Raw genomic sequence first — 23,698 nt, 5'->3', positions numbered from 1 at the left:
TATATATATATATTCCTATTATATAATATAATAATGTATATATTTAATATTTTCCTATTATAAAATATAATAATGTATATATTTTATATGTATACATATATAATTTCAAACTTCATATTCCTATTATATAATATAATATTTTATATAATATATAAGTTTATATAAAATATTTATATTTTATAAATATTAGAAAATGTATATTATTTATAATTCTTTCTGGTTTTATTTTGTATTTAAATTTACAAAACATGTCCTGAACTAATTAAAAGGTTGGTTTGATTGTTTTTATTTTTTTTATTTTTCAATACTATGCTGCCACCATTTTTTTAACCATAGTATAAAAAACATGGTAGTAAATGTGTTGACTACTTTATATACCATATTATATATACATCAAAAGATGGTATTCTGTCTGATAGCATCACTTGTACCACCACAGTCCTTTTTTAGAGGCAACACTATCACATTCACATCTGTAGAGGTGCTAAAATGTGCTTGAGTACAACGATTTATCCTCAAGACAAAGAAAAAATGTGGTTTTACCTTCAAAAGCCCTCATTTTGGGAGCTAATTAAGCAACATTAGCTTTGCAAATTGGAGCAAAATTGCATTTGCCGTGTCATTTTTAAATCACTGCCATTACCAATAATTACTGCAGCAGTCGCATTGAGATGTGGGACAGTGGCTCTGGGAGCAGACCTGTACTCTCATTCTCTTAGCAAAACACTCCCCCTAGTGCCTCCGTACATGATCGTTTAAACAAAATCAACACTGTTCCTAAACATTGAGCACAGCGGTCAGGCCACTCACTATTCCTTCCATACTTGATTTCATATTGTCCTTTCATCTGAATTAAGTTGCTGAGCTTCTCACTGCCAAAAATCAACTGCAATGTGTGTGATCTTGTCTACCCTCACTGACTGCTGGTGTGGAATTTCCACACCATTAGCCTGCTTAGCTTTTGCCCTTTCTTTGTGGTTTAAAGAGCACCCAGAGCTTGTCAGGACAGCTGCCTGTGAGGTGAGCCGATCAGAGACAACATTTTGCCATTGTGGTGGTTAGTCAGGAACGACAGCACCGGAATACCAAGTGTCTGATAAAATGGAAGTGGGATTTTACATGTTCCATTCCACAAAATGAAACACTGGGCAGCCTATTTATTCATTAGCTATTCATTAGTGGCAGAATTAGATGCTGAATGCACAATTCATTCAAACTTAAATTCTTCAATTAAGAGGGCAATGAAATTTAAATGGTTCTGTCAATTTGTGTGATGGTTCATAGTTTTATGGCTGCAAATGTGTGCTGATTTTCCAAATATGTGATAGTCGTTTGTTTTAATAGCGACATTTTTATTAGATTGTAAGTCCACAACTCTAAGATATGTTTTACTATTGATAATGCAGCATTTGCATATTGAAATTACTATTAGACAACTGTATATATACAATGCATAATAATTATACATAAATAATTACATATTATACATAGTATATTATATAAAAAAATCATATAAAATATATACAATATTTATTTATTCTATTTATAATTAAGTAAATAAATAATACAATATAATTAATATATAATGAATATAATATGATCATAATATATAAACTATATGAAGAGTTTTTTTTTTTGATATTCTATTGTATCCTACAATTCATTGTGCTTTCACTCTCATCTTATACTCTGTCTTTTAAAATACCTGTCTCTCTGTTTTATTTTGTTTAGCTACCAGCGTAGTGTATTTCTCTTCTTTGCGGTTTAAGCTTTCAGATACCTCAAACTCAACCGAGTGTTTGATATAATGTATTACATTTTGGAAGTAACTTGCCCAACACTGTTGAAATGTCACTGAGTGCTACTTTCCAACACAATTTATGCCTTTGAAAGGTCACTCTATTCAATGGCCTGTACATTCTATGGATTTGTTTCTTTTGTTTATTCTTTTTTCTTTCGCTTTGATTGAAATGACATATGAGTCGTCGCACTGTTTTGTCTCATCACACAAACTCTTCTCCCATCATGCCAGAGTAACTCGGTGAGTTCCGTGCTTATGTTCTCTCATGAGCGATGCTGATGGCTGTAGCTACAAGACATGTTTCTCTTTTTTATTTCCTGCCTCCCCAAGCAAGCAACACAACGATAATGTCAAAGTACAAAGCTGAATACATCCAAACTCTGAGTGCTGAGGCAGAGGAGGCCATAAATACAGTTTCGCTTGCTAATGCATAAATCACAGCTGTAGTGTATCTTATAGAGTTGCTTGTAAAACTATTATCGGTAAAGATGTTGGATAGTTGGCGCAGTGACACAGTGGCATATCTGTCAACATATGAGCAGTTGTGCTCAAGAGGGCGCTGGTTTGAATCTGACCTGTATCATGTCCTGATCCTGTTCCCCTTTCTTTCTCTCTCTCCTTTCCTGTGTGTCTCAGTATGAAGGCATTGTAGTTCTGGGTAGTTTTTAGTGCATTGCTACAGTATATGCGGTTGCCTGGGTGCTCTCTCATAAGTCTCTTATGCTCACTAAGGCTGCATTTATTTGTTCAAAAATACAGTAAAAAGTGTAATATTTTGAAATGTTATTAAAATGTAAAATAACTGTTTTCTAGTTGCATATATTTTACAATGTAATTTATCCTTTCTTTGGAAAAGCTGAATTTTCAGCATCATTACTCTAGTCTTCAGTGTCACATGATCCTTCAGAAATCATTCTAATATGCTAATTTGGTGCTCAAGAAACATTTCTTATTATTATCAATATTGAAGTTGTGCTACAGATGTACTGCTTAATATTTTATGGAAACCATGATACATTTTTTCAGGATTCTATAATGAATAGAATTTTAAAAAGCATGTACTTGAAATCTTTTGCAACAATGTAAATATCTTTGCTATCACGTTTGATCAATTTATTGATTCATTGCTGAATAAAAGTAAATAATGTCTTTTTAAAAAATTGTACCAAGCTTATTGATCCAAAATCCTGCATGCTTCACATAACTACAGTAAGCTATGTACATACTGGAAAAGAGATGCATGATATATTAGTTATCTGCCAGTATTGAAGAATTTCAGATATTGCATATTTATCAGCTATTGGATATATATCAGTCAGTATTGGGTAATTAATTTTGCATGCTCATTTCATTTTTACACTGATTGAGATTACTTTTTGTAATGCCCACTTAAAATTAACTAATAATTGAATAACATTGTTAGATTTAATATTTTTCATAATGTATATTGTGATGCATTTAAAAGTACTGATTTATATAGACAAAATAGATTTGTATTTATTTATTTTTTTGTATCAGCCATTAATTGGTTATCAACTTATCGATATCAGCCAAACTTTTAATATCAGTGCATCCCTACATAAACTTCTGTATTTTATGCTGTGCATATAACCTGCATATCCGACCTTATGTATTCACCAGTTTTTGAGAAAAGAAACAGTTTTTTTTTAAATCTCAGGAATGGTTGTGATTACAGTAGACCTTGTAGAGGTCAGCAGTCAAATTACGGTCTGTCTCTCAGTGTGTCTTTCCCCTATCTCACTGTCTTTCTCCATCCATTTCTTTTCATATCTCTCATTCGTTCTGTTATAAAATCACAGATTAGGTGAGCAAATGTTCAGACACACTGAGGAGTACCAGCTGCCGTTGTTATGGTGATGTGCGCTTTCAGCAGGCAGAGCCCCTGGCTTCCCGGTGTGTTGATTATGGCCCATTATGTTATTTGCGCAGACATTGTTTTTAATCGGCCTGCACCCGTTGCCATGGTAACGTGGATGGGGCAATGATTTTGAGGTGCTGGGGTCTTGCAGCTTGCTGCTGTTTCATACGCTGTTTGTTTATCTGTCACATATTCCAATGTTGTGGTCAGCGGTGAGGCATGAGGTGAGGTGTGTCTGACTCATGCTCAGGTAAGAAAATTCTCTTGAAAACAGCTCTGACCTTTGACCTCTGCCAAATCTGTTAAAAACACACAAAGTACTGCGCTAAATATTGCTTTCTTTTCTTATTCTTATTGCATGTGCTTGTGGTGTGATTATTTGCAAATAATATTAGTGATATTGCATCCAAATTCCCATATATAATACAGGAATGTGCTCTTTTTGCCTTTCATGAACAAGAAAACGTTTTTTCTTTAAACTGTCACACGCTGTGCACCTGTGTGTGTGTGTGTGTGTGTGTGTGTGTGTGTGGTTGTCTGCTCTTGCTCTCAGTGCAAAGGTATAGCCATTAACATCAAAGCCCCTGTTGGTCACATGTACTGTATTCTATTCATGTTTGAGGATAGTGACCTAAACTCACCTCAAAATTTCAAATAGCTCAGATTCGAGTCAGAATTTTCATGTATTCCTCAGTATCTTGGAGTACTATAGTACAGAATGTGAAAATGGTAATCATTCATTCAGTATCATGGATCTTGCAAAAAAAACACAATTGTACTACCAAGGCTTCTGTAAATACCATGGTGTTAGAATTCATGTACTATGATATTTACACTGTATTCCAACCTACAAATAAGTCCCAAAAAGTACTGTGGTGTTACCATGTTTTTAGTTTTTACCATATTAATACCATGTCATTTACAATGGTAAATACCGCGGTACTAATATTCTTGTACTATGATAATTGCCACATACCATGTCACTTACAAGAAAGTAAGGTGTTACCATGTTCTTTTTTTTTTACCATGTAATTTACAAAAAAATAAATAAAGTGCTGTGAATAATATAAACTAGATTTGCACAAATAATTTATTTCAGTACAAAGATACTATTATTTTGCATCATTTATGTTATTTTTTAGCATTTTCACGACCTACATACATACATGCATACATAAATGTAAAAAAAAAAGTCATAAAACTTTGTTTTGTTTTTTATCACTCACCTGTCAAAATTCTCTATTGATGTGAATAATATAAACTAGATTTGCACAAATAATTTATTTCAGTACAAAGATACTATTATTTTGCATCATTTATGTTATTTTTAGCATTTTCACGACCTACATACATACATACATACATACATAAATGTAAACTCTGTAAGTTTACAATTTAAGTTCCTTTGAAATTCACTTGTTCCATGTCTGAAAATCATTGTGAGTCTTAGGAAGCAGGTGGTTTGGACATGTGCTTAACTATGATATTTCAGACTAGCTAAAGGTGAAAATACAATTGTTTACATTTGATCTAATATCTTGCATGTTGTGAAGAGCAAAATGCTCTTTATTTTCTCTCTCTTTCCCTTTTGGCAGCCTGTAATTTTTCTTTTTCAATCACACTGACTCCCATGGCAACTCTATCTGCTGAGTAGCCACACAAGCTCTGTGAAATTGTTCCAGGGCCCCTGTAATTGGGTCCAGGTTAGATGCAGAGAGTAATGTAGTGCGCCAGGAACATTATAGATGCTTGCTGTATGCAATGTGGACGGCATTGTTAGCTTTGATGTGACTATGCTACCTTTCACATTATTTGGGTCATAACAGCTCTTTTGATAAAGGGCTCTAAAATAAAGAACAAAAGGTTTGTATTTGCACAACCTCGTGATAGGAAACATATGTTATGTATGGAAAAATAAGCTGTTTGGATCATCTGTTATGAGATGAAGAAATAGTTGTTGAATAAAAACAGGATTTTTTTTGGGGGGGGGTTTAAAAATTAGTGATTTAGCACTTCAATAAATCCAATTATTTTAGATATTATCACATGAAGCACATTTTCAAGGCTACCCGATAAAACATTTTTACAGAAAATTTTATACAGCTCTGTTTGCTCCATTGGCTGATAAATATGGTTTAATAAGACTTAGATTTTTACTGTAGAAGTTATGAAAAAAAACGTTAATTCTTAAAATCTTTAATTTTATTTAGTTTTTATTTTTAAATATATTTTATAGTTTAAAAAGGGGTCATATGATGCTGCTAAAAAGAACATTATTTTGTGGGCGGCGTTATGCAAATTTTCCCAGATCGTGACGTAGGTATGTGGGGGCGTGTTAGAACGAGCCGTTTTAGGTAGGCGTGGCTGACTCTTAACTTTTATAAAGAATATCTCTTTGGATTTGAGACTTCAGTCTTTGCAACTTTACAGATCTTCTTTATGCACCAAGAGCTTGTAACACTCCAAAGAGAAAGGAAAAATTGAAATCATATGACCCCTTTAAAGGACAATAAAAATATCTTTATGCATTTGCATTATCTTTTTAAATAGCCTAATATTCACCCATGCACTGCACTGATTTGAAAGCAATATTGTCAGTTTTGTCTGTGTTGAGTGCTGTGGTCCATCAGCGTCCCCTAAAGGACATTTGAAGCAAAATCTAAGCAGGTGCTCTTATTGAGCTTGATTGTGCCCTGAGGACAACCAGTTTAAGCAAAAACATGTTTACACATATGCTTCAGAATCTGTTAGCCAAAGAACGCTGTGAAAGAATTGAACTCTTTAATCAGATAAGATAGTGTCATGATCTGTGATTTGCTCTACACAATAAAACCCGTTTTTGCATTTGGCATTTCCAATCAAAACTAGTCCCAAAATATACCACTGCATAATATTTGTGATAATTAACTGTTTTCTGTAAACACCATTGCATAAAGGTTAAAAATTATTAACTGCTAGAGTGTGCTCTCATGTGTGCTCTCATCAGGCAAAAAGGAAGAAATGATCAAATCTAATTCTCAACATTAATGAAAATGTTTCCTCCTACTGATCAATTTCAGACATCATTCCTCCATTTAAAATAAATAAAACTTGGTGGATGTACTGCAAAAATAATTTTCTTAATTAATATTATTGTCTTGTTATCCAATAAAAATACCCCAAAAATGCCCCATTATCAAATTCAGTTCAGTGAATTCTCCGTTCGGTGTAATAGGTTTCGGAACGTGGATTATAATGTAGGGCCTAGCCCTTTTTCTGGCGTCACGTGTGTTACCCCAGAGCAGCAGTGAGGGAGTTGATAACCGCAGTTTTCCACGTGTACTGAATACTCATCACTCATATGATATGTTTCTGGCATTCGACGTCATAGTGTGGAACAGCCTATCTCCATATTTATGTAACAGGGATGTGAAGTAATATACACACCATGTAAATCAACAGCCAACATTTTTAGGGGTTAATTATTAGTAGCACTTGCCAAATCAAACATCACAATTACTATTGCTCATACTTAAGATTAGGGATTTAAACAAACCCTTAATCCAAAGCATTAAATTTAAGGTGCATAACTTGCCCTGCCTCATGTCTGCTACAGGCATGAATCATACTTCAAATTGTGCAGCTAACTGAAAACTGTGCTATTATTTTTCTAAGTAATTGGAGATTTTTGGTAAAATGGGGAAATCCCCAATATTTATCTATATATATACTGTATATGTAAAATCATATAATTTCATATATGGGTCTATAAATCTAAAACTAGCTTTTGAGAAAATCTCTCAATTTGAAAATATACAAAAATGGACAATTATATATTCATGACATATTTTTTTTAGATATCTATATGTACATGTTTTGTTATATATATATATATATATTTTTTTATTTTTTTTATTTTATTTTTTTTACATGTTTTAGTTACATATCTTCATATATTTTTGGTCTGTTTTTAAATATTTTTTATATATATAAATAAATATTTAAAGGTTTAAATTAAATTTTATTATATTTTAAATTTTGCAAAACATTTTACATGTTGCGTATATGTAGCATTTATTTAAAATATATTTTGGCCAAAAAAATATATATATTTTTTGTCCGTATGGGACTATTGATGTCTATTCTAATGCATTTAACAACATGTTCCTCATACAGAAAATGAGCCTGGGACGTGTATATAGGCTCTGTTTGTTATGTCAGATGTACCTGATGTGAGATGAGCGTGATGAAGGGTGACCTCAGGAGATACCACTGTATGTTTGACGCCACATGTAGATTGATGATTTATTATGCGCAATGACAGGAAACCTGAAGTTGTTCATATAAACGTGTGAAGGCTAGTTTCAGTCAAAACACCCCGTTTTGATCTCCTCATCTGCATTGCGACGTGGCTTAAGAAAATGGCTACCTTTACTCAGTATCACTCTCTCCCCTTCTCTCCTTTTCTCTCTCCCACTCACTTTCCAACTCCAGTGCATTTGGAGCCAGTAGCAAACATTGAATCTTAGCAGGCAGAGAGAGATATAGAGGGAGTGCAGAGCTCTGTGGTACCCCTGCCTGCCTCTGCAACCCCCCTCCTCAGAAACGCTTTATTCCCATCAGCTGCATTCCTCTTATCACTCCCTTCCAGATGCACGTCGGGCAAGAGGCTCCATAATTAGGAAGCGAGATCTCGGTCTCCGATCACTTTGGTACGTTATCAGCGCTGACACCAATCTCCTTGAGTGACATTCTATCCAAACGGTTATATAAACCACAGTCTAGGATCTGTGTGTGAAAAGTCAATGCAGCAAGAAGATGAAGTGGGGGAAAAACGAGTGTTTAGAGCTCTTAAAGGCTCGGGGCAACTGCTTTCCTACAGTTCATTCCTTTATTGTTTCTTTTTTTCTTAATTAAACACAGAGCAGCTTCTGTGGAAAAGAAGGGAGAGCAGAGATAAAAGGCTTGTGAATAATGTTTCTGGCAAAGATTTCTTGGTGAGGCTGTAAAAATCCTAGTCTGCCTGGAAGGGAAGAGTCAAAATAGCACGTATGCTGAAACAGAAGAACATAAGAGAGTATTTGGATAAAATTGATTTGCAGAATGTCTTCTGGGTAGCAACAAACAACAATCCTCTCTATGCACTGCATCTTATTTCCCTAAATCTTTTTTTTATTGCAAATTCTTTCTTTCTTTCTTTTTTTCTTATGATTCTTTGAAAACAATTACAAATAAAATCCCAATTTTAAGAAATAAAGTTGCATTTTTAGATAATTAATGTCACATTGTAATATATTGGGTCAACATTAAAACAGCATAATTTTTTTTGGAAATAAAGTCACATTTTTCTTCATATTAAACATTGCTTTGAGATATACTGATTAACATTACAAGAGAGTTGCAATTTTTCTTTAGATGTAATGTCACATTTAAGAGAAATAAAGTCACAGTTTTGAGGTATTAAATCACATTTTGAGATGTTCGGTCACAATTACAGTTGCACTTAGTAGAAATAATATTGCCATTTCAAACAAAAGTCACAATTATTATAACCATAGTAAAAATAAAATAAATAAATTACAATTGTATTTATTTTTATTAGTTTTAGAAACTGACCATTAAGCTCCATATAATAGAAACTAATGAACAGAAATACATACATATATAAATATATTGCACACACACACACATATATATATATATATATATATATGTGTGTGTGTGTGTGTGTGTGTGTGTGTGTGTGTCCATTGATCGTTAAGCTTTATATAACAGATCAAATAAGCTCATATAATATATGCTCTGTACGCAAGTGCCTGTTATCAAGGATCTAACTACATTTTCAAGATTTGGGGTACCAGAAGTAATAATTTAAGAAAAAGCATCTCTGTCGACCACTAATGTGAATATTTGAGGCACCGCGTCCTGCTCAATGTCATTGGTGATTACAGCTCTGCCTGTTGTTCATTGAACCTCACAGATGTTTTATCGCAGAGTAATGACTCCAGTGCTTGCATGATCCAGTTAGACTATTCCTGAGGCTTTACTGAACTTGGGCACTCATATGTTCCCTGATATTTCACTCTTCATAATATAGCCCAAGTATCACTCTCATGCAGGGGGTTAATGTCTTTTACAGTCTTGTTTTGAACAGAAAATGGCAGCTATTTTTAATTAGTGAAAACAATACAACCTTATCTTGATTGTGCAGCAAGAGATTGTGTTTTTATTAATTCATTTATATGTTTATTTATTTCCAGATTGTTCTCAAACAAGTTTAAAGCGACACTGATGTCATTGTGTGGAAAACAGAGGGAAGGGCCTTCTTGGGTTGGTTATTAAAGAATCGTTTTTGTCTTAAGTGTGGTTGGGCGAGGGCGTTCACAAGCTTTTCGGTGTAGTCCGAGATGTGCAATGCGCTGATTGGGGCAAAATCCTCACAGTTCCTAGACAAACTGCAAGACCGGTGATGTAAGAGAGACACCAACTGGCCCACAGCGTTTACTCCACCCTAGTGGAGTAATGCACTCTCAAGATGCTTTGTATAAAACTATCTGCTTATTGTAATAAATGTAAATGCAATGAAAATGAAAACGTCTCTATTTTTATTTTATTTTTTGCATTAATCATTTGTTTCTATATGTTGCACTAGTGGATGTTTACAGATGTAAAAGTCCAGTAACACTAATGTCTGTTTTCTCTAACAGTGGTTTTGTATGTTGTTTGTAAATTAGTCAATCAATATCATTTTGTATTAGTTGTTGGTTAAACAAGACAACACGATAAAAACATGTGCTTGCTAGCTGTTCGACTGCTGCCGTTTTGTGATTTTTTTTTTTTTTTACATTTTGCTATAAATAAATAAAAATACAAAAAGTTTTAATAATGGCAGGTTACATTTTTGTGACAACTTACCCCATATAATTTTTGTATCCCAGACAGGGTTTTTATAGTTAACTAAAACTAAAACTTAAACAATAATAAAAAAGCTACTTGAAGATTAACTTGATGCGATAAAAAAATAAAATAAATTTAACCTAAAAAAAAAAAAATTACTAAAACTTACTGAAACAAAAACCGAAAATATTGAAAAACACTATTTCAAAATATTAATAAAAAAAACTATTAAGGGTAATGATTCTAAAAAGGTTAAATGACGCTAAAATAAAACTAATCCCAGATTTCAATGGATGTAAACACAAAATTGACTTTCAAAAATGAACCTACCCTGAGAAATATTCACTTGAGTAAAACGTGTGACAACTAGACCCAGTCTCCCCTATATGATAATACACTTCTTTTATATTATATTAATTTTAGGCTTTAGTAATGCACATTATAATTATTAACTATAATTTGTTTTCAAATTATAGTAATATTTACATTTATATAAATCTTTATTTTAATCACGTGTTAAAAATTCAAATTAATATAACAGCTATTGACTAATCGAATAGCTATTAGGCCTAATATTGTATAAAACACAGTACAAAAATCTAAAAAAACGTGTTTTTCATCCATTCACTTGAACTGAGCTCATGCATGGAGAAGTAGCTAGGAATATTTATAAAAGTATATTTGAAAAGAGGAAGCGCATATAGCTCGGGATATGGATGCAATCGTGGATGTGTTAATCTTATCGCGTTGCTTCCTCCTGCTTTTGTTTACCCGAGTTAAAAGCCGAGCACAAACATATTATCTAAGCTTGTTCACATTTTATAATTGATCTGATATCATTTGCAGCTGCGAGCATCAGACAAATATTCGAGTTATGCCGGGCCAGACAGGTGAAACACACAGAGGTTACCAGAGTTAATCTCTACTAGCGGCAGAAACTCGCAGAGGGCCACGCCTTTGCTATACAAACCACGCCCAATATCTAATCTATGCGTTCTGATTGGTGGGCGCGACTAACGGGGCGTTGATTTCCGGTATGAGGAGGCTGGAATTTCAGATTTCTCGCTTGTGGGTTTCGGGGTAGCGGTGATGCGAGTCGCCCTGATCACCGGCTCTTTTCCATCTTTCCGTCTTCATTCATTTGATTGTATGTGTTTACCCATAGATAAGTATGACTGAGAGCGCGGGGAATAAAAATGAGGATTGTCATGCAGCGAATGGTGTGAAACCAGGAAGAAATGGCATGGTGAAGAACCATCATCATCACCATCATCAGAAGCAGGAGAAGGTGAGGCCACATCATGCTTTGAGATCTTTGAATCATGCATGGCTGATATTTCAAATCAGCTTGTGCAATTTGTTGTACGATGAAAATGATGATGCATGGCAACACAGCAGCTGTTCTCAATACTGTGCCAGGATTGTGCTCAGTTAGTGCATGACGTGCAGTTTCACTGTTTATGGCATGCTCACATGTGGAAAAGTAAAGTTTGACAGCCAGATAAGATGTAGACTTTCACCTGATAATATTGTTTTTAGAGCCTTGGCCATCGCAGCATCAAACATATGATGATGTGGCTAATGTGAAATTTCCATAAGTGAAAACTCGTCTGGATAAACTGTGCTTGTTGAACCAGAAAGTGAATGTGCAACCTCATGCTGCTTATGCGTTAATGTAAGTCAAATGCAATGAAAATGGCAAGTGACGATATAGATCTATATAGTTATATTCTAAGTTTATATTTATTGTTCTGTATAAAACACTGCAGTAGTTTTAGTAATAAACATTATCATTTATAATTATAATCTGTATGTTGTTTATGTGAATATTTTCATTTATATTACTAAAAATATTAATAACTGGAAATGTATATTAGTATATTTTATTTAAAGTTATAGAAAATAGATCTATAGATTGATCAAAAAAGCCATATATAGGTAGCCTAATAAAATTCTACTTTTGATTTGTCTCTGTATTAAATATACTATGGATTTAAGTAACGCATTATAATTTGTCATTTTAAACTGTATTTAATTTTTAATAATATTTAAATATTCATATGTAAATATTATTAATATTAACATCTATATTTGATTTAATTCAAGTCTGTAGATAATAAATCTATCAATGGATCTAATAGCTAAATGCACTGAGAAAGGCAAGTCAAGATCTTGATCTCATACCAGTGTCTTGTTGTGCGGGTGATTGTAAGCAACTCATGAATCAAGTTAAAGCTCTAGGAATTTCTGCCATGTGCCTCCTGTACTGTCAGTGTTTTGAGTGGGAGATCGGTCAGCTTCATCTATTCCAAGATGTTCTATGCTTTGTGATGGTCACAGTTCCTTTGTTTATGCAACTAAACTGTCTTGTAAAATCCTATCAGCTCTTTTGACTTCTTCTGATTGACTTTCCATTGTAATGTTCAGCAACAGCTTGCAAAGGTATATCACACACATCTATGTTTTGCAAGTGTGTTATCGTGCATTTTTCAAAAGACTTTTTCCTGGAAGGCACTTTCAGCCTTGCAACTGAATGCAAAGTTGTGCTGTTGTCCTGGAGCTGGTGGCAGCTCACGTGGATGTCACTGTTGCTAGACTCCGTGGTATTTGTTAGTGGAGCATGACTAGTCACATGTGCCTGCAAATCACAGGGTTTTGAATGAACTACTTCATCTGTTTGGGCCAGAACTTGTGTGTGATCCATGGTCACCATGAGTAACAGAGTTTTTGACAATGAGAGGCCAAACTTCGACTCTAAGTTAATCTGACTTTTGCAAAGTATCTGTGAATAAAGCTTTCAAAAGCTTGCCATGGTTTCTGTACTAAACTGTAAAATTAACCAAAAGGAATCTGTTGTTTCTGCAAATGTTTCCATTGCACAGGCGTTTTACACATCTTGTAATCAGTAACCACAGTGTGATGGTACCATGACTACAGTGTTTTAATGGGTTTTGCTTTACAGGTTTACCATGCTGCATGCAATGGAGAGCTTTACAGCAGGCCGTTCATCGAGTCCTTTGAGGAAACTCCCATGCTAGTTGCCGTGCTCACGTACATGGGCTACGGCATTCTCACGATCTTTGGATATCTGCGGGATTTCATGAGGGAGTGGAAAATAGAAAAATGCCACATAGCCAGAGAAAGGGAGGAGCAGAAGGTAAACACTGTCACGTGTGCATGGCGGAAAAAAGCAAATATATACACTACCGTTCAAAGGTTTTTTTTTTGTTGTTTTTTTTTGGAAAGGCATTAATACTTTTATTCAGCAGGAAAGAAATATATTTTAAACTATATTAAAACAGAAAAAAAACTTAAATTGTAATAATATTTTACAATTTTACTTTAGTGTGTTTTTGTGTATTAAATAAATGCAGCCTTGGTTAGCATAAGAGACTTCTTTCAAACACAGAAAAATCTTACTGACCCCAAACCTTTGAATGGTACTAGTGTACCAGATTTAATGTAAAGATGGAAACTTTTTATTATCAATAAAGTGGTTTATTGTCAAATTTCCTTGCAGTTTCATGTTATAAGGAACATTTTTAAAGATTAAATGACAAAAATAAGAAATCATTTAAGCCGTTTTTAAATTATGAAAACTCGTATGCCTGAAAAGATGGTGTAATTTCCATGATTTTTCTGTGACTCCTCCAAAAATGAAGCTGTGTAAAGAAAGCATCATAGTAAGTTTGAGAGGAAGAGGTTATTTTGTCAGAGGAAGGATATTGTGCAGTTTACCGTTATTGTAAAGTACTTTAGGGCACTGAAAGGTTGCGCTTTGTTTTGCTATGCACCTTTTATGGGTGTTGTTCTTCCTAAAATATTGGATCCAAGACAACTTAGTCACCCAAATGTAAGGAGCTGTTTTCAGGTAATGAACAAAAAACATCAAGTATGTGAATCTTTCTTTTTTTTTTTTTTTTTTTTGTCCAGGACTTTGTTCCACTTTATCAAGATTTTGAGAATTTCTACACAAGGAATTTATACATGAGGATTCGGGACAGCTGGAACAGGCCCATTTGCAGTGTTCCTGGGGCCACGTTTGACCTCGTTGAGCGCAGTTCCAATGATTACAACTGGACCTTTGAGTAAGTAGGCCATCTTGGACCTGAACAGGAAAACAACACCACGTCTTTGACTGTTTTATCTCCCAAGATGAGAGCTGCATTAATCTAATGATTATAATATCAAGGTCACTTTCAAGACAATGTACAATAAGCTTTCAAAAGTAAGGCTTGATTATAACCTGATGTGAAACATGAGGTGACTGAGGTTGCATGAGACTTAAAATCCAGTCTAGGGTCGTCAAGGGTTAGTTTTGGCTCAAAAGAAATCTCACGCAAGTGTATTGTGCTCTTTCAGGTACCCTGGGCGAGTGGTGAAGGATGTGATAAACCTTGGCTCGTATAATTATCTGGGCTTTGCAGAGAACACAGGCGCCTGTGCCACAGCTGCTGGAGAGGTGACCGTGAAATTTGGGGTGGGCATGGCCAGCACCAGACAGGAAATGGGTGAGTGCTTATTGGTTACTGTTGCTTTTTGGGAAATATTGGGACATAAGTAGGGATGTAACGGTATGAAAATTTCATATCACGATTATAGTGACCAAAGTTATCACGATTATCAATATTATCACGGTTTTGTTAAATTTAGATGAAAATGTTCAAAAAGAACTGATACACACACTGAAAACATTTCAATAAGTTTTATATTTGAAAATCAACAAACCACAAATACAATTAGCAGCTATATGCACTTTTTTTAGCATAAACATTAAATTAACATTAACATGAAGCCCTAATAATAATAATAATAATAATATAATCAAATACGGTTTTGATGATAATTAAATTTTAAACGATAATACTAACCGTCAGGGCATTTTATCGTGATTTATCATGAAACCGGTAATCGTTCCATCCCTAGACATAAGGCACATTTAAGCATTAAACATAGGCATGCAACTCATTGCATGTACCATTTGTGCTATTGACATTATTGATAGCTTAAATTGTGGAGATTACTAAGGAAATGTGTTCTTTAAATTTTTTTGACGTTGACCGGTAAGCAACCATTTAAAATCCACCCAGAACACACTGGAGAATTAGAGGACACACTGTAGAACTGCCAGTCCCAGAAACAGAACCAGTCACACAGAAAGTATTTTTGTTTAAAAATGTGACAAAAAGAGTAGTGAAATGAAAAGATAAATGCAAGATATAGAGATGTAGCAAGACACGATCGCAATGGTCAAACACGTCCGTCTACTGCATGTTAACATAGAAAATAATGGAAAAACAGTGCAGTGGAGTGCAAAAACTCATTCTGTATGAATGCCCTGTATTATAAGGCTAGTTTACTTAACTCTGATTTGAGGAATCCTGTGGAGAAGCTCTCCAAAAATGTTGCAAGTTTAGATGCGTCTAAGCCAGGGCTATTCAATTGGCGGCCCACAGGCCCAATCCGGGACTATCATCTTCATCCGGCCCGAGGGAAGAATACACGCTGGTCGCACACATGCCTTGAATTGTTTTTGCACTAATTAGTTTGTCCACAAGGTGGCAACACTGACCTCTGGAGAGAATTATTATATGGACTTATGTAACTTGGAACTTTCTAGGATGACTTTGTTTTCGAAATATACACAGGTGTTGGTTTTCTAGCTTCTGTTTACAATAAGTGAGTGTTTGCTTGCATTAGCTGATTTATTTGTGTGATTTGCTTAGGCAACCTCGACAGGCATGAAGAGTTGGAGAAACTGGTGGCGTCATTCCTGGGAGTGGAGTCAGCTATGGCTTTCGGCATGGGGTTTGCAACCAACTCCATGAACATTCCTGCGTTAGCTGGCAAGGTTTTAAGCGCTAGACCATTTAGTTTCATCACTATCTCTCTCCTGCTTTGCCAGCTCCTCTGTCCCCATCTCTTGCTGTGATGATCCACCCAGGCAACTCCTAAAATCCATAGGAGTGTCAGTTCAGGCGGATCCCGCCTTGACCTGTCAGTGCTTGTTTAAATGATACATAAGTTTCTGGTGTGTGAATGTTTTCCTTTGTTGGTTTAAGCACACTGGGTGGATATGCCACATTTTAATCACCAGTGCAGAGGGAGGAGATTAATGTAATGGTATTGATAGACCACCGGTTCCAACTCAAACCGTTTGTGTGGCTCACACAATGGAATGCACTTGATAAGGCACAAAATCACCACAGGAAACATGCGTTTAGCTGCAAGTGCACCACAGAGATTTCCCAACCTCACTTCCTGTTGCAGGCCAAGAGAAGGTCTAGTGATTTAGCACTAAAACGCCTGACTTTCCAGATTTACGTGGTCGAAACTGACTTTGGAGGATGCATATTATTGCGTCAAGTCAAGTCAAGCATTATAACAACAGAGGCAAAAGCAGCAAAAAAGCTCATCATTTCAAAGGCTAATTAACCCCTTACCAACGATATGTATTTTGTCAAGATTCTAAAAAGTTTTGATTGTAAAATACCGTAATGCATTTTGTAATATGACACTTAACACCGCCCACTTAGGGGGAGGAGACCACCAAAAGATTTTAAAGTACCATTTCCATGGTAACACATTGTCCGATTTCAAAATGGTTTTCACAGGATGAATTTTGAGTTTAAGCTTTCAAATGATATCTAATTTAGGGTGATTACTAAATATTTGATAGGGTAAAAAGTCAATAAATTATGTAATGGCTGTGGGCCGGTGACACTTAAGAGGAAAAAAAAAATTTAATAATTTTTAACATACACTACCATTCAAATAAGGTAGTCAGTAAGGAAGTACTTTCATTCAGCAAGGATGCATTAAATTTTCTATTTCAATTTCAAATAAATCCTGTTCTTTTTAACTTTGTTAATGAAAAACGGTTTCCACAAAAAGCTTATGCATCACAACTGTTTTAAATTGTGACACTAATAAGAAATGTTACTTGAGCACCAAATCAGCATATTAGAATGATTTCTGTAAAATCATGTGACACTAGAGTAATGATGCTGAAAATCCAGCTTTGCCATCGCAGGAATAAATTACATTTTAATTACATATTAAAACAATTTTAATATTTAAAATTTTAAATATTTTAAAATTAATTTTTGATCAAATAAATGCATTTTCTTACAGTGACCTGAAACAGTTTTTCCTGTTTGTAGGGATGTCTGATTCTAAGTGACGAGTTGAACCATGCCTCTCTGGTACTGGGAGCCCGGCTGTCCGGCTCCACCATCCGGGTTTTTAAACACAATAGTGAGTTTGCACTGACAGGCACATCTCTTATCTTATCATCACCATATCTATATGCTCTCAGTCCTTGTTCACAGCTGTTAACAGCACAAGGTAAGAATGAACTTTTGGTGCAGCTCCAGTGCACACAAAGCATGACCCATGACGCTGCAACTGCTCGAGTGGAAGCTTGACAGACCTTGACCCATGTTAAAATCTTGATGTTGAGGTCCTGAAGTTAACTTTTTTTTTTGTAGTCTGGGTTGTTTTTAGGCTTGTTTCTGAATGCCATTTTGGTTAATGTCCAGTCAAACACTATGAATTAGGGGTGGAAAGGTTCGTGGAAAAAAAATATCGAACCGTATGGTTCTCCACACACGGTTCGGCACGCGCCTGGCACGGTTAGGCACGCGCTAAGTCAACTTGAATCGGACAACGCATCTGTAATATGGTTTGCTATAAATAACACGTAAAACAAACAGGGTTCGGCTAATATATGTTTCTGTTGATGGATGCGCATTCTGGCTTCCCAATACATTACAACAACAGCGATGGAAAAAAAAGCGTGGACAAACCATTCACTCTTGTTCAATGCGAATGCCTTATGCTGGAATATGAGCATTTATTCCGTCATCACCCGGGTGCTGATAGCGCGCGCGCACAGGTGAGACCTGAACAGCACACCTTGATATCTGTGTTTTAAGCTAAACTCGTTTAAGATTTGCCAGTTTAAGAGCCAGCGGACGCGAATATTAAGCTTTCTCTGAAGTATTGTGTTTAAATGGACAAATTCACACAAAAATTATGTCAAAATGCCCGTCTTGGTAAGTATCCTATAGCAGACATAGCCGGCTGAACGTACTGTATCAGTGCACTGGATCAGTGCATTCTCTTAAAGTGACAGCACTTTCTTAATATTAATCAAACAGCTATGTTTCTGTTGATGGATGTGCATTCTGGCTTCCCAATACATTACAACAACAGCGATGAAAAACAACAGCGATGGAAAAAAAAGCGTGGACAAACCATTCACTCTTGTTCAATGCGAATGCCTTATGCTGGAATATGAGCATTTATTCCGTCATCACCCGGGTGCTGATAGCGCGCGCGCACAGGTGAGACCTGAACAGCACACCTTGATATCTGTGTTTTAAGCTAAACTCGTTTAAGATTTGCCAGTTTAAGAGCCAGCGGACGCGAATATTAAGCTTTCTCTGAAGTATTGTGTTTAAATGGACAAATTCACACAAAAATTATGTCAAAATGCCCGTCTTGGTAAGTATCCTATAGCAGACATAGCCGGCTGAACGTACTGTATCAGTGCACTGGATCAGTGCATTCTCTTAAAGTGACAGCACTTTCTTAATATTAATCAAACAGCAACAACAAAGAAATCACTCACTGCTCTTGATTGAATAGCTTTTGTAACTTTAATAAAGATTAATCTTTAATTCATACAGTCAAATATGCAATGCTGTTTTACATTTCATTACTTTATTCAATGTCTGTACCGGAAAACTAATGTTAGACCTACCTAAAAAAAACTGAAATCACTGTTTATTTTATTTGTATCTCAGAATCAGAATCAGAATGAGCTTTATTGCCAGGTATGTTTACACATATGAGGAATTTGTTTTCGTGACAGAAGCTTCCACAGTGTAACAGAATGACAGTGACAGAACAAAAAAACACAGATAATAAAAAATATAAATAAATAAAAAATAGACCAAGTAAAATAAAGAATAAAAAATACACAAATCGACAATTGTATGTACAATTGAATACAAATCTTTACTCTATTGTATTTATTTGTGCTGTTGCTTGTAGTTAGATAGATTATTCTTATTTTCTTTATTTTTATTTGACAGTATAGTTTTTGCCTAATCATAGCACATACCGAACCATTCCGAAACCGTGGCTCTAAAACCGTGATACTAACCGAACCATGAGTAAGTTCCACCCCTACTATGAATACAAATTTTATCACTGGAAAGGTCAGCTCTCCATCGTATTTCAGCTGTGTTATTCTAAATGAATCATTTAAATTGGCAATTTGGACAGATGACTGTCAGTGATTAATAAATGTGCTTTTAAATTGATAAAGTAACTTGAGGTGAATAGGTAATGGTCCTTGAAACCCTTTGAGTCAGATTGTAGAGGCTTGGGGAAACTTTAGCAGCACTCTGATTACTTATTACTGAAGTGCTTGAAGCAGTTCTTGCACTGATATTTTGTAATGAATTTATGTGCTGTCGTTCCTTAAATTATGACCAAGGACACAGGCAACATTTTACTACACTATGACCCCAGAATACCACATAGTTTTCATATAGCCACTTTATCAGTAGCTTATGTCACCAATGTCATGCCATTTAAACTTTTTTTAAATTTTTTTTATGAAGACAAGCCTTATATAAATTTAAAGAAGTCTTTGGGTCAAATGTAGTTATTTTACTCTGGGTTAAACATGGGTTAAACATTTTATTTGCTTAAATGCAGATATGCAGAGCCTGGAGAGGTTGCTCAGAGACGCTATCGTTCATGGCCAGCCTAGAACACATCGACCCTGGAAGAAAATCCTCATTCTTGTGGAGGGCATCTACAGGTGATTGAACTCTCTCACTTTCTGGGATTCCTCTCATTATTGCAAATGTGCATCTGTATTGCTGTGGCTTTCTCAGGTGTGAAACATGTTATTACATGTACATTGCTGCACTTTTGACAGTTTAACTATCAAATTAATTGCCAAAGTTTAATGTACTCGAACCTGTTCTTTACTCAGTATGGAGGGCTCCATCATACGACTGCCAGAAGTTATAGCCCTGAAAAAGAAGTACAAGGCCTACCTTTACCTGGACGAGGCACACAGTATCGGGGCATTAGGACCCTACGGTCGAGGGGTGGTGGAGTATTTTGGACTGGACTCCAAAGATGTAGACGTCATGATGGGCACCTTCACAAAGAGCTTCGGTGCTGCTGGTGGATACATAGCAGGGAGGAAGGTATGAAGTTCAAGTGCCAATTTGTAATTGCAATACATTTTTACCAATAGCAGAAGTCCTTATATACTTACGTTATGTTTTTATATAAAAAAGGTTGTGAAAAGTGAAAGAGGTTTAGCAAATATACCAGGGATCCTCAAATCTGGCCCCCGAGATCCACTTTCCTGCAGAGTTTAGCTCTAATCCTAATCAAACACACCTGAGCATGCTAATCAATGCCTTCGGGATTATTAGAAAATCACAGGTAGGTGAGTTTGATCAGGGTTAGAGCTAAACTCTGCAGTGCATTGGCCCCCCAGGGCAAGATTTGAGGAACCCTGAAATATACACTACCATTCAAAAGTGTGGAATCAGTAAGATTTTTGTTATGATCACCAAGGCTGTATTTATTAAAAATAAATGGTAATATTATTGTTAAATATTATAATGTTATTATTATTTTTTTAATCTGATAACAATTTAAAATAACTGTTTTCTATTTATTATATTTTTATATAAATTTTATATAATTATAATTTATTCCTGATGTCAAAGCTGAATTTTCAGAAGCCATTACTCTTAAAAGTCTTAAATCACAGGATCTCTCCGAAATCATTTGAATTTGCAAAAATGTTTTGCCAATAGTGTCATTGTTGAAAACAGTTGTGCTGCTTAATTTTTTTGTGACGTATATGTGATATAGATAGATAGATAGATATATGATATATATTTTTTTCAGGATTCTTGATTAATAGAGAAAGAACATTATTTATTTGAAATCTTTACTGTCATTTTTGATCAATTTAATGCATCCTTGGTGAATAGAAGTACACATTTTTTAAGTTAAAAAAAAAAACCTAAAAGTACTAAGTTTTGAACGATAGTGTATTATTTTCTTAGTCATTAGTAAAACTCAGTTGTTTAACTGATGTACAAAGCCTACAAGATACTTAGTCATAATGAAACGTCTTGCTTTTTATGCTTTAGGATTTGATAGACTACCTGCTTACTCATTCTCACAGTGCAATTTACGCCACCTCTATGCCGCTTCCTGTCGTGGAGCAAATCATCACTTCTATGAAGTGCATTATGGGGAAGGATGGAACGACAATAGGTTAGTTTTACTTTATTTTACCTACTTAATTTTTCTTGGCTTTGATTTCCCTTTTTTTTTTTTTTTTCATTTATGCCTGATATAATCTGAGGCACCCAAAATATATTCTTAGCATTTACTTTCTCTCATCCTGTTCCAAAACCATATTATTTTATTTCATCCATGGAACACAAAAGAAGAAACGCTGAATAATATAGTGGCTGTTTTTTCCTAATGAATGTGGACTGAAGCTTTTAAGCTTTGAAAAGGACAAAAAACACCATAAAAGTTTTCCATAAGACTTGTGTTCAAGTCTCATGAAGCCATACAATAGCTTTGTGTGAGGAAGAGATTAATTATACAGGCATACAGGTTTGGAATGACATGAGAGTGAGTAAAAAAAAAAAAGACCATTTTCATTGTCAGGCAAATAAATGTCAATTGTGTGTTGTTCAGTGCTCCACAAGGTGGCAGGATTGACCCAAAAATAGATAATCAGCTTGCAAGGATGTACCATGGATGGTCTTCAGCATTTTGAAGCTTAATTAAAGCTTAAAAGAACATTACATTTGTACACTTATTTACCTGCCAGATGTTTTTGTTTTTTTTCTTTTTTACCAAAGTGCCGTGCTAGAACTTGCATATTACAGCAGATAATTCAGGTGGCATAGATACAGATCAAGATGCCAAACATTTCAAACAAGAATGTTGTGTCACGAAGTCACTACAGGCCAAGAGTCGTCCATTCTGTTTTCACAAGATGAAGGTGTTAGGCTTAGCAAAATCAGGCCAGCCTTCAATCACCAATGTGTTTTTTTTGTTTTTTTTGCGTCTGGCAATCAGTCGTACAGTAAACAGTCACGTCTTCCTCCACATGTATTTCCTGTTCTCATCTGCACATCATTCACTGAAAAGCGTGCCTTTACTTTGTTAGCTCTATTGTGCTTGTCTTTGCTTTATTGGCTGTTTTATTTCACTGCGCAAATACAATCTTTATGTTTGTTTGCTCTGTGCGCTCTGGATAAACTTGGCCCAGAAATTGAAATAAGTGTTTCTCAAGGATCACTTTGAAGTGAGACGAGGGGGGAAAAAAAAAGATCTGTCGATGTGAGATTTTTCTTCATACAATTTCCCAGCGCTCATGAAATGAGACTGATTAGTTCAACAGCTGTACACAGACTCCGTCCAGGTAAAATATTTAGCTCAAAGTTTAAACCTCAGAAATGTGTTAACAATTACCCATGTAACTAGTGTGATCTGGCCCTTTGGTTAGACCCACCAAACTGCCTGTTTTCCCCCCTGCCACTCAATCAACGCTGGCAGCTACAACAAACAGGCTCTACCGGTCTGTCGGGTCCAGGTGTAGTGCTCAATATGACTAATATGAGTATTACTTTGCTTGGCTAAGGGCTATTTTCATCTCCTTACAAAGACGTATTGTTTCCATCATCTTTAAAGATGTCTCCTGAGAACATCTTGCTGTCTCCCAGTGAATTTTCTCTTCTCCTTCACCTGCTAATGGACTTGCTAATGACTTTCACCAGCATCCCACATTGGTGCAAAAAAGCTCTAAACTCTTGACCTATGACATGGTTGAGCTTTCATCCGGCAGTAATAAAGTGCTTTTTTTATGTAATTATTTCTATTTTCAAGAACAAATGCAATTAATTATACGGAGACAATGTTTTTTAGTATTTCAGTCTCTCCCCAACCAACTGAGAACAGACTAGAAAATAATAATTCAAATGTTACAATCAATAAAAATGTTAAATAAAAACAAGAACATATAAATATAATATTAATTATATATTAATATATATATATATATATATATA

The 23,698-nt window shown here is 35.1% G+C and overlaps 1 protein-coding gene across 2 annotated transcripts in view; it reads left to right on the top strand.

Annotated features, from left to right (window-relative positions):
- The first annotated feature begins 11,634 nt into the window (after positions 1-11,634).
- Positions 11,635-23,698, top strand: part of LOC107751731 (serine palmitoyltransferase 2-like) — a 24,960-nt gene continuing 12,896 nt past the window's right edge. The window contains exons 1-9 of one of the 2 annotated variants that reach the window (XM_016567482.1): positions 11,635-11,844; positions 13,519-13,713; positions 14,490-14,644; positions 14,919-15,067; positions 16,283-16,407; positions 17,720-17,813; positions 20,289-20,394; positions 20,572-20,791; positions 21,758-21,884. In XM_016567482.1, coding sequence (XP_016422968.1) covers positions 11,728-11,844; positions 13,519-13,713; positions 14,490-14,644; positions 14,919-15,067; positions 16,283-16,407; positions 17,720-17,813; positions 20,289-20,394; positions 20,572-20,791; positions 21,758-21,884 — 1,288 coding nt within the window. In that variant the 5' untranslated portion in view covers positions 11,635-11,727. The remainder of the gene's footprint in view (positions 11,845-13,518; positions 13,714-14,489; positions 14,645-14,918; positions 15,068-16,282; positions 16,408-17,719; positions 17,814-20,288; positions 20,395-20,571; positions 20,792-21,757; positions 21,885-23,698) is intronic. The other variant, XM_016567483.1, reaches the window with a different exon arrangement.

This window comes from Sinocyclocheilus rhinocerous, unplaced genomic scaffold, assembly GCF_001515625.1.
Source record: "Sinocyclocheilus rhinocerous isolate Xijiao unplaced genomic scaffold, SAMN03320098_v1.1 scaffold993, whole genome shotgun sequence".
In the NCBI taxonomy this organism is placed as follows: domain Eukaryota; kingdom Metazoa; phylum Chordata; class Actinopteri; order Cypriniformes; family Cyprinidae; genus Sinocyclocheilus; species Sinocyclocheilus rhinocerous.
This window is presented reverse-complemented; position numbering and strand designations above follow the sequence as displayed.